At 31.5% G+C, this 12,894-nt stretch overlaps 1 protein-coding gene across 2 annotated transcripts; it reads right to left on the minus strand.

Annotated features, from left to right (window-relative positions):
- Positions 1-139: 139 nt before the first annotated feature.
- Positions 140-10,129, minus strand: LOC105325854 (vacuolar protein sorting-associated protein 52 homolog). Of its 2 annotated transcripts, XM_066076495.1 has the most exons (20): positions 9,975-10,129; positions 9,608-9,677; positions 9,266-9,318; positions 8,513-8,588; positions 8,145-8,212; positions 7,867-7,980; positions 7,266-7,327; positions 6,966-7,116; positions 6,484-6,584; positions 6,098-6,230; positions 5,792-5,849; positions 5,458-5,591; positions 5,037-5,192; positions 4,824-4,942; positions 4,180-4,303; positions 3,681-3,884; positions 3,467-3,493; positions 1,910-2,087; positions 1,028-1,146; positions 140-490 (listed from the first exon to the last, which is right to left on the minus strand). In XM_066076495.1, the coding sequence occupies exons 1-20, from the start codon at positions 9,993-9,995 to the stop codon at positions 344-346; spliced, it is 2,115 nt and encodes a 704-aa protein (XP_065932567.1). In that variant the 5' UTR covers positions 9,996-10,129; the 3' UTR covers positions 140-343. The 2 variants fall into 2 exon arrangements, with proteins under 2 accessions (XP_065932567.1, XP_065932568.1); XM_066076496.1 differs by lacking the exon at positions 3,467-3,493.
- Between the last annotated feature and the right edge of the window lie 2,765 nt (positions 10,130-12,894).

Consider the following 12,894-nt stretch of genomic DNA (forward strand, 5'->3'; position numbering starts at 1 on the left):
TCTTGTTTTAAACTCTCCTTACAAGTAACCTTTACAAGGAATGTTAAAATTCATTGCGTACCGGCAATTATTTCATGAATACTTTTTTTCAAGGGTATTTTTGGTGTACACTGAAAGAGCATCACATAAATCAAAGATATATCATAATTTGTATTTTTAATACACATCTTTACATGCATATTCACCATATACAATAAAACATATCAACGCTTCTTCCTGTCAAAGTATTGCACTAGGAAATGGTTTTATAAATAATTTTTCTGTCCACATATGTATGACATATGCAATCAATCTTGCTCTCAATATTAACAGCATTTTATAGTTCTTATCTCCTGTCATGGTCTTAAAAGGTTGGTTTATATTTTTTGACTTCCACCATCACGTGATGAATATTAATGAGTTCATTTCTTATTTGCATATTTTTGTATGGTCCCTGTCCTAGAACTTTTTGGAATCTGTGGTAATATTGAATCAGTTGCGTTAAGGCTCCCTGCAATAAAACAAAATACAATTATCAGAGAATAATTCAAAACCAAGGTGTTAAATTTAAAAAGGTGGTATGGGCACCTCCATATTGTGATGTACTTCCAAACAAAATAAAGAATAAATTCAAGTATAATTTTATAAATATTTTCTTTCCCCAAATTGTTACCTAACAGTGGAGCACAGTGTTCATTACGAATCTGCTGGCCATAAGTTTTATAATTATTTATAATTTTTAATACCTTTCCAAAAAATTTAAAAACATTTTTTGGGTAAAGTGTTTTTTAAAAGATTTGAATATTCTAAACCAGTGAAATTATTTATTATAATGTACTTTTATTTACATTAATATTGACAGATGTCCCATACCACCTTAATGTTTTGAATACATTTGACTTGAAATTGGTTAAGGAGGCTACATGATATTGTCCATTTAACAATGTTTCCACCTCCAGACACAGAAGAATATGGTGAAATTTAGTGATGATTTTCACTGTCATATGATCTTTAATATTTCCAGCAAAAAACTAGCAATAATAAATACCTGTAAAATCTGTGTGCCATTCTTGAAATTAGTAAATGCCCTCATGACATCACCATTGATAAGCTCCAGAGCTCGCTTCCAGTCATTGTTAAAGCCCCGCACAATAGATTGTACTCTTCCTGTAATCAGGTCAATAATTAATTAAAAATGGTATAATTTATTCAATGACATGCAGTTAGCTAGAATACTCTGTTACTTAAAGAGAATTTCAGCTGGAAAACTCATCTTTTTTATTTCAATACAGATTGAGATTGTTCCTTAGCATTCACATACATGCAAGTTAACATCCAAGTCCTGGGACTTGTCAAGAGGATACATAAAAAACAATAATTGTGACATCATCCCAAGGTAATATAAAAAATTTAACATATGCCAATGGGTGAATTCCACGACATACTGTTGATTTCTCATTTAACGTGAGTACTGAATTCTGTGATCCAACCCTTTTATATCAAATTGTGAGAATATACATGTAAAAACTGCTTAACTTTTGTTTTTCTAATTTCTATAGTTCACAACTGTCAGAAAAATGCCAATGAGTATTTAAAATCCACAAGGAGTGCTTCTCTCTATATTATGTGGATATCATTCCTGGCTTTTAATTTAAAATAATCTACAGTCTTGATGCAAACATGGGAATAAAGTAGATCATATAATTACTGTAGATTCCTTATTTTACACGAGTTCTTAATTTTGTGAATCTATCATTTACATCAAATCGCGAACACCAATTTTTCATTGTATTTCCTAACAGTTTACATCTGTCCAAAAATTAAAGCGAGATTTTAAAATCCACAAGATGTGCTTCTCAAGATTTTACACAGATATTAATTCCTCACGCTTAATTAGGAATTAACAGCATAAGAATTGATATATACATACTCTCATCTGGTCGCAGGGCCTCCACCCCTGCCCTCTCTATGGTGTTTTCACAGTCCTTAACAAAGGAAATCATGCCTCCAAAGTGAGGGGACAATACCTCCTCAATGAATTCTTGGGTCCGTGCCGTCAGAAGTTCCTTGAAACTCTCCGATTCCTTTGACTCTTCTGCCGTTCTCTCCTATGAAAATTATCAATGAGTTAAAAATACAGTCTCTAACTTGCAAATATGAGAATGTAGAACATGCAATTAATTTTGTATTTTACATTTTTTCTTTACCAACCAATGAGGAATAATTCATGTCAAGTCTCTCTAACTGACTTAAGTATGAAATAAAAGTATTGCAAGCAAGACAGACTAAACCCTTAATAAAACTTTGATATGTGTATTCTTCCCTTTAAAAACGAGGGGATCATCAACCTTGATTAGCATGCAGAGATGTCTAAATTGAATTGGATAATATCAGTAGGTTTTTAATGGATTGTTGTATAGGTTTTTTTTTCTGATCTTGATTAATCATGTATATGCAATTTTGAAAAGCATTTTCATTTTTTTCAAATGATACAAGCATCAAATCAAATGTATGAAAAATATATCATATATCAAAGCTCTGTAAAAATGCTGTAATTATAACCTTCAAACTCAAAAGAAATACCACTCATCTAAAAGAACTCTCTAAAATTTTAAACTTTTATCTTTTTTATCACCTGGTCTAATCAGGTAACTTAATAACTCTAAACACCCATTTAATGACTTGAGTAAATAAACAAAGAATAGCATTAATAGCATTGAAACTAGTTTCCATATGAATGCCTCAAAGCAAAATACATGTATTTACACATACCATTTGACATTGATAAATAAAATTAGAATTTTTCTTCTCACTGGGCATTGCGAATAATATGTATAAGACAATATTAATCTCATCCAAATAGAATTTGGATATGACATTTTATTTTAATAAATAATCATTTGATCTAAACATATTTTTTATAATAAAGACTGTTTAACAATAATGTAACTTGCATTGTGCAAAGTCACTAGTTTAAATTCAGTACTTATATAGTTTAAATTCAGTACTTATAATAAACCCATTGCATTTATTTACAACTGTAAGGGAGTATCATTGCACTCAAGTAAAATGTGAATGGATGATACATGAGAATGGTACAATGTATGTTGTTGGTAGGGTCAATATGATAACAAATACAGATACCCATTAACTGAAATTATTCAATACATTTTTTTAAATCCAAAGTCTGCAAGATTTTAAAAGTCAATCCAACCAATATTCCAAAACTTAATCAGCACACACCAGATGAGAAAAATAAACAAAATGCTCATGATAAAACTAAAATGAATGGTGTGTGTAAAAAAAATACAATACATAGAATATCTAAAAAATATATATTTTTCTCAAAATTTGATACAACTGGTTTGTGTATACTGTAATTTCTGTATGTAGATTATGATTTGCATGAAAAAAGCAAGCATGAGTTCTGGGTAAGTGACAGGAAGTTGATAATAGTGAGAGTATGAGGATTTGTAAACAATTTTACCTGTCTAAACTTAGTAGCAGATGCGTGCTAAATCATAAACCGCAATTAAATCAATGACAAACACATAAAAAATTGGCAGAAAAAATTACTAATTTAATATAGACATACATGTATGTGTTTAAAAAATTGATACAACTGAACATAATTTTTATAAAATTTTATTTTAATTTGTTGTGTTTAAAATTTTTTTAAATTGCTACAAGCATTGTCTTACCAGTAGTACACCTAACATCATGTCGTAGTTGTTGATCAGAAATATCAGCTGCTCTTTTCTTAGAGGAAACTCGGCAGCCATCTTGAGGATGAAGTTTTCAACCTCGGTCTGAAGCTGTTCCAGTAAATGATGGACTCGGTCGTCGGGGAAGGACTGGTTGATTCCCACAATGGCTGCTGAAAACTCTGCATACCTCCTTGTGATCTGAGGAAAGAGTTATATGAATTATTCTCAACTTATAACTAATGAATTTATACTGTGAAATTTCAGAATGTTTGTTTGTTGTGGATTTAAACTTGTTGACAAGGGGTACCCATCAAACAACCAATAGAGCCACTACAATTATTAATGATTCCACAAACATGTACTTGTTAATGGTTTATTGTACATGTATGTCATTTAGTAGTTTCAAAGTACAGTTCTAATGAATGCACTTTATTAGTTTAACATGAATTATCAAAAACATATCAGTACATGTACTATATTATGTCAATCTTACATAATGTGGCCTGTTGTCAATATGTCCAAACTTCTGAGGATCCACATCTCGTACGCTTTGTATGTTGAGGTGTAAAATTGTTTCAAACCTTGGCCACATGATTCCAAGGAGGGTGTCCCAGTATCTACAAAGTTTAAACACCATGGACATATTGATGTGTTTTTTAAACCTATTAAATAAATATTAGGCAGGACTCTTTAAGGTAGTTTCATTTAAAAGTACAAGGAGTTTTATAAATTGTGATGTTAATATGATGCAAACTTATCAATATTATTACTTTGCAAAAATTGCCTCATTACACATTTTCAGCTCCAAGAGATAAGGTTGGGGCAAGCTTATGCTATACCCCCAGACCAGGTTTGAAATTTATATAACACTGTTTTTTTTCTTCTAAAAACAAAAATTCTAATGTACAGTAGTAAATATCTGTCATTTACACTTGAATGTTTTTTCTTTACAGAATTTCTTCCTTTTGAGGGCATAAGAATTTGAAGAAAACTAAGGACAAAATTTGACTGAATAAAACTTATCTGTATATATATATTTTTCCACACATATCCTATCGTGAAATCAGAGTATCTTGAATCTTTCTAGATATCTGATCACCATTTATCATATTTATACAATACATATTCTTTTGTTACCTGTCAAGAGCGGGTACAGCTCTCTTGTGCATGATGTTCCTAAATCTGTGTACAATGTGAATGGACAGGAAAATGGCAATGGAGTCATAACACTCAGATACATGTTCCTCCATTGTTTTCTACAAGGTAAAAAATGGGGGTATGGTAATACATAGATTTTAAAACATCAGTACAAAATTCCAAAAGATGCATGTCAGTCTTATGAATACATACAAGGTAGGTCTGTAGTGTTTTGGACATGATGGCATTAAACAAATCTTGAGAGGCTGTACCAGAGGCCATATAAAAATCTACTAGGAACAGGTACTCTCTACAGCAGTTGTCCATTAGGGCATAGTGTAAACTCCGGAACAGACTCTCAAAATTAAACTGAAATATAATGAACCAGAAGTTAGTTTCAAATATCAATCCAGATACTGCATGAAATGTTGATAAAGAATTTTTTAACAGTCCTTATTTCCCTCCCTCCCCCCACCTCATGAGAAAAAACAGAGAGAAAGAAAAAAATCTTTTTAAAGGTCAATAGCTGAAAAAATCTAATCACCTTTCACATCTTAACCATAATCTTTACAGGTAAACATTCCATTCATGAGAGTGTTAGGAATGGTAAAAAACAGTGTATTTTCTTGCGTACCTTTGTGTCCGACTTTTGCTGGGCATGGGGGACAATGATTGGCTCCTCTAGTCTAGCTGTCAAAACTTCTCCTCGATTACCCAAAGTAAAAACCGTAGACCTGTTCTTCAAGGCTGGTTTAGAACTAAAGAAACCTGTTTATATGATAAGGAAATCTCTATCCATCTTTTGATTTACTGCTGCTGGAAATTTTCTAATTTCCCATGACACATTAACATCTTTGCTAACTAAATGTTTTTGATCCATTGGTTCCCCGATAAATATTGTGGGTATGAAATGAATGATACATGTAAAAATTGGGCTTGCAAAATTTTTTTAAAAGAAGAAAGGATACTCTTTTTGGCAGTGTCCTCCACTCCCATCAAATCATCCTTGTCTGCCACCTCTTCAAACTAAAAATACAGACACGGAATTGAAAAGGCATGCAACATCTGTTGACTTGAATACAGTCAAACTTCATTATCTTGAACTAAATGGGACCCTTTAAAAACTTGAAGATATCAGAGTATTTGAGATATTGAGGGTATTTTTTTTTTTTTTTAAAGAGGTTGGGACTTACAAATCACTTCAACATATCAATTGTATTCATAACAATAACCTTTAAAAATAGTTCACCAATAAGAAATATCTATTGTCTGACCTGTAACTTCATCAGACGACCAAGGTAGCCTTTGAAATATGAGTAGTATATCTTGGACATCGTGTCCAGGTACTCATCCCGAATCTCTCTTGCAACATGCCTTTCATTGGCCATTAAGAACTCATTGAAAAATCTATAAAATTAAAAAAAATAAACCAAAAACCGATTCAGTGACAAATCATTTATATGAATGAACATGACTTATGGTAAAAAAGATATTACACTCATAGTTTATCATATTGTCTTTCTACATTTGCTAAACTTTATTCTTTTAAGTATACATAGATTGTGAAGCATGTATCAGAATACAAGAATTTAACTGCATATATGCCATTGTACATGTATTAATGTGTGTATATTACACATACATGTTTATCAATACAAACCTGAATTTAAGCATAGCATTCTGAGGTACTTGATAGTTGCTCATTGGTTTCCTAAAGGAGTAAATTTTCTGCATCAGAAATTCTCTGATTTTGGATATTGCCTGAAAGAAACACATATTTTATCAAATATGATGTTTTTTTCTGTATAAGATTTCAGAAACCTACCAGATAGATAAGGACACATAACTTCAAAAAGATGTACACTGTATAATAATATTTTTAAAAAGTTACAAATATTGTATCATAGTATTTTTCAACATTGGTACAGAATACACAATTCAAAAATCTGCAGGTATTCTAATGTTGCATAACAAAGACTTTGTTAACCCTGTTCTAAGTATATAACTAACAAACAATGGAAAAATCTGCCATTCACGTTTTCATATGATTAAGAGTGACATTGGATGCCAATATATATATACAAATGTATGACTTAACAACCATTTATAAACTAAATTGAAATAATAAGATAGAAAACTTGCCTTTATTTTGAGCTTTTCCAGTATATCTTTCACATCATGACAAGATCTGGCATCTTTGAAGGACTGTTCTTTGACAAAGTTGATTTTGTGATTAAGTTCATGCAGTTGTTCTAGGAATTCCCTCTCTGTGACGGGGGTATCTAGTATATGACTGCAATCAACACATACATGTTCATGTATTATTATTATTATAATAACAATTTCTACAAGTTTACGTTACCATGAAGTAGTTTAAGGGTCATTGGTTAATTCTACTACAGTAGTTGTGAAGCTTGAGTAAGCAAAATAAAATTCCCTTACTTGATCATGTGTTCAGGTATCACCATTTCATCCACAAACTGACTCAATTCTCCCCTAACTGCCTACAAACAAGGACATCATAAAATTAAAAAAAAAAAAATATAGTGAACATAGAGGTCAAAATATATCAAACCTTGAATATAAAGAACACGAATATTGCAAATTATGGCTGTAATGAATTCTTATTCATGTCACAGCAAAGCTCCTATATAAACCATTAGAAAATTCTGTATACAACGAACACGGCTAAAACGTATTTACAGCTATAATAAACCTTGAAGTGAAAAGTTTTTATATATACTTGTGCATTTTTGGCAAAGAATGATAATATTGTTGTTGAAGTACTGTCAGCTGAGTAATTTATAACGAATTCGCTATGAGAATTCATACAAATTCGTTATAAACATAAAACAAATTCCAGCTATAACAAATTATTTTCTATGGTCCCCTGAAATTTGTTATTTATAAGCGAGTTTTGCTGTATACTCAACTCTGCCATGATGAATCTTCAGTGTACATATTTACACATACATGAATCAATATATACATATAAATAAGCGCTGATATTGCCCATTACAAGCCAGTGATAAACTATCCTTACCTGTCTGTTTTTTAGCTTGATGTTCATGCTGACGGACTGCTCTTGTAGGGTCTGGATCTCACTGCTGATACTACTAAGATCTCCCTGGAAACCATTCAGCATTTCCTCCATCCTCTGAAAAAAAGGAGCAAAATCAGTAAAAAACATTGTAAAAACCATTTCAATATCAATATTTCATATTAAAACAGAAGAATTGTAATGCAAAACAAGTGTGTATCTTTTAGACAATGATTATTCTGTAGTTGAGACAGTCATATTGTCATTGTTTGATTCTTTACCTCTAATATTGTATCACATGCTGCTATCTGTTTGTGTAAACTGGCAATATTTCCACTTTCTTTGATATCTTTTGTAAATTAAGGATCACAAACTTATAGTGAAAAAAATTGAAATCAAAATGAACCCTTTCTTTACTGTTTGAAAATATCAGATTTCTCATACTTCAAAAATTTGAGTAAAACACTAAAATTCAAGTATCAAAATTGTTTGTCAAAATTGCATTACTTGGCTATCCAGCATCATATTTTTGATAACTTTTTGTATCATTTATGTATGTTTTATTTTCATTAATCTTAAATCAGACACCTTTACTTGAACTTCAAATGGATATTTCAAAGTAGATAAAAACTGAACTGACAAAGGATACAATCTTGTATTGAGGCATTTTCTACATCCAGTAGTTCTCTTTCAACCTCTTTGGCATAAGTCCTTAAATCTGTACCCTGTAATATCACAAATCAACCTTATAAATAACATATAGCGTTCTTACAACTAGACATAATTTCTTAAAGTTATTTTTATTTCCCAAAGATGTACAATACACATGGTAACTGCAATGATAAATCAATATTAGCTATAAAGAGGTTTCGACTGTCATGGCCATTTTAAAAATATTTTAATCTTCTTATGGAGAAGATCAAGCTCTGTACAAATATATAAGAAAATGATTGCATTCTAAAGCTAAAATATTTGGATTTTTTTCTAAACTGAATGATAGTTTATGGCCAAAAAGATCATACATGTAATGCCAAAGTTCAAGGCAGATCATGCCTGGCTCCATTTTACAAAAGAACTTACAACAAAGTTGTATTTTTAAATATTTTCAGTTTCATGGAATAATCTTTGATAAACAAAATTTATATAAAACCATTTTAATATTTACAACTATATTGATCTCTATAATTATATTTTACAGCTATTAGAATTTTAAAAAAAATTAGTTTGTGTTTAATTAGCACTGAATAATTTGGGTCGTAAGTAGTAAGTTCTTTTGTAAAACACAGCCCTAATGATTAATTTGTTGACTGTCCAGCCTCTTTAAACACATACACTGGCTTATACCATGTAAAAGTTTTGGTGTGATGAGATACCAATGTACACTAGTGTTTCAATCCTTTACCTTTTTGAGAGCATCCTGAACCACCTCATCTTCCAAGTTCTTTTGAATATGTTCTGAAGAAAAGAAATCAATATTAAAACAAAAAGTTAAATTCATTGAGGCAATTTTAACAAAGGAAGGAAACAAAAGAAATCAATTATCAATAAAAGTCTGGGTCAAATTACAAGAAAATAATTGTATGAGGGATTGTGCTGAGAATATCAAGTCCAATTATCCTAGCCTAAATCTTGCAGAAACCAGGCAGCACCCATGGTGGTCATACTAAAACACGCCCATGGACCATGATATCTATTGATATTATTTGAACTGTCAAGCCACTAATAAAGATATAATGTACAGTACCATCAACTTCATCCAGCCAGAAGTCTTCTGAAGTCAAATCTAGCTCCCCTAGATTCAAATTAATTTCTCCCTGAAATACAACTTAAAATATATAACATAAACATGTAGCACAAACGTTTACACTCAATAATTACAGCTCGTTAAATAGGGCAGAGGCCTCTGAATTTCTATCAATAAGCCGCTAAATGTAAGGCAAGAGAAAGATATATACCTTATCTATATATGGTATAAATCTTTCTCTTCTCCTACTTTTAGTGGCTTATTGATAGAAATTCAGAGGCCTGTGAATGGGGTACCGGGTTAACTGGTTAATGTTGCTCCCTGCAATTTCATTCTTCATTCAAAAATATAAATAACTCAATCTTACCACACCGTAATTTTCTGTCATTTGAATATCCTGCTATTATCTAGACTAGACTGTTCAAGATTTCGTAAATCATGAAAAGAAACAGAATGGGAAAGAAATTGACAAGTGTTATTAAACTAGTTCTTGAACATTATCCCGGAACCAGTTTATAAATGCATTAACTCGTTCCATGAATAGTTCGATAAATAAGTCGCCGATGAAAAAGTGTTTTGTTTTGTTTTAATTAGTGATTGTATCTTTATCAAAAACTAATTAACAAGGTATATTACGTTATCTATTTCTTAATATAATAGTTTCTAGAATTCTTTAATGCAATTTATGCACGCATCATTTATTACACAAAAAAAGATCATTGCACACCTTTCAACCAATTATCATTGATTTTTTCTTCAATTCTAGAAAAGATGAAGGACAAAATGTATGATTTCTGTCGTGTCTTATTTCCGGAAATTTTGTGAAACTACGGTTGTGTTAAATTCCGACAAATATGCGGTTAAATTGAATAAATCTGTTAAAAATTGATATCAAATGTCATTGAGTATCAAAATGTTAGTATCATCGCTACTGGAATCATCAGTCTCAGTGTCTTTTACATGGAGTCATATGATCCAATATGCACACAGTAGCCCAACAAGCGTACACGTGTAATACTCCGGACTTGCAGTAACAGTTCCAATATTTGATAGGGTCTTCCATGTCGGATGCATTCATGAGGCCAAGACGAACTGAAATTCGTAAACAACCTACCTTTACTATGGAGACAAGCACACACGATTTTTCACTTTTTAAAAACAGGAAGATACCAAGGTAAAAACAGGCAGGCTAGATTATGTGATGTTTGTGATACTCAACAAATCGAAGACGAGTTTCATTTTATTCTTCAATGTCCAAAATATTACAATTTACGAAAAAAATATATAAGCGAGTACTATTTCAAGTCTCCAAGTACATTTAAATTACTTCAGTTGTTGGGCTCTGATCACGTATCTACCTTGGTTGGTCTTGCCAAATATATTAAATGTGCTTTGTTGGTCCGAGATAACTGACTGTCAGATTGCACGAAAATCATCTAGTGTGTTTGGGAGACATGTTCTCTTGTGTGTTGGCGTGTGTTTGAGATTTATACTGTGCCTTAGATATGTGTGACGCTTGTTCACTTTTAAATCACTGTATTTTCAATTAGTATATAATTGGTGCATTTAATTTGTTGTGGAACTGTGGAACTGTGGAACACTTGACGAGGGGTTCCACCCCCCATTTTAGACTCCAAGGAGTCTGTCATCGTCGGATACCCACGGGTGATCGCGTCTTTTACTTATCACAAATAAAAGACGCGATCACCCGTGGGTATCCGACGATGGGAGTCTGTTTGTATTGTAATGTATTGTATGGATTGTTGTAAACTGATGGGCTGTATTGCCTAAGGTTAAATTTATGAATAAATAATATAAAAAGGAAAAACAAATGAGCGCAGTGTTAAAACCTCTTTCATGGGTGTAAATGATTAATATAGCTGTTTTCAGTGACCATATTAAAGACAACCTGGAACATTAATGCGCTCATATAAAAAACAGGGGGGAAAATGAGAGTATGAGAAATCGCGATGTAAACAACACATCCCTGGTATATTAATATAGGTAATGCCTCATTACAGTGTAACCATGGAAGTATAGAATTAATGAAATTAACTGAAATTAAAAAAAACAACAATGTTTAAAGGAACTGACGAGGCAATAATTTGTAGAAAATCTTTAATTTGATTCTTTTGCAAATTACGGGTGGGAGGGGGGGGGGGGAGGAGGGTTCGATTTTGGACGTTTAAACGTTTAATTAATTCTTTGCATGTTTAAAACGATATTCAATGTTCTAATTTATGCTGTAGCCCGTTTAAAAATCGAAGAAAATTGACAAACTTACATTGACAAATCGACAATTTTCAAGCTTTCAGAAACTATAAACTTAAGGTTTTTACAAAATCTATCAATTTCAACCTCTTCAGTTTTTGAAAATCGAATCAAATGCGTACACAGTATGACCGCACCCGAATAAAAGTGTATCGAATATTTTTAGTTTAATTGTTTTCGTTTATGTTAAGTGATTTTACAATGCTAGGTTAAGTCGAACTGTGTATATATAGTGACAGATTAATACTGGTTTTTGCAGGTTTTCACCAATAAAATTTTAATTAATGATAGCGCGTACTTTGTAAAAAAAGGGGATTCAGAATGCCCGAAATTACTGTACATATACTGTTAAGTTTATAAACCATAAGTTGTTTGTTTTTTTAGCTGATTGCATATTTGTCATAGGCTCCTATGTATTACATGTACTATGACGGCTTGATGCGATTTGACGCCGAGGTTTCTTACTTTTATCACCTACTATATAATACGTACATTTGTACGTTGATGGTAAAAGCGTGTTATTTTGAGGTTTTGTATTATACCTATGCGCACATTTAAACTAACAGAATGTGTATAAAATATACATGTTGTCTCAGCTATTAATGATTTACAATATCGTCCATATTGATCTTATAATTATATGCAATTTATAAAAATCGGAACAAGACTGCATTTTGCATAGTTATAATAGAAATATTTCAATTGATGTCAAACCATATTTTTACCCAAATAATACACATGCAACTGCAAATATCATGGTTATTACAATTTAAAATTAAAAAGAATTTTTTTTTCATGCATCGTATTATCTATAAAAATATCTTAGTCTATTAAGACATGTATTACAACAATAATCTCTTTAAAAACACGAATTATTTAAAAAGTTGCACAACAAGAACGCCAATGAGAAAAACCTGCGTGCTGGAACACAGATGAATTGGTCAGTGACACATACATGGACAAACAGACGACAAGCTGTCACGCGCGAAAAAAAAAAATGACCGACCAATATAAAA

Source organism: Magallana gigas, chromosome 2, assembly GCF_963853765.1.
Source record: "Magallana gigas chromosome 2, xbMagGiga1.1, whole genome shotgun sequence".
Taxonomy (NCBI): Eukaryota; Metazoa; Mollusca; class Bivalvia; order Ostreida; family Ostreidae; genus Magallana; species Magallana gigas.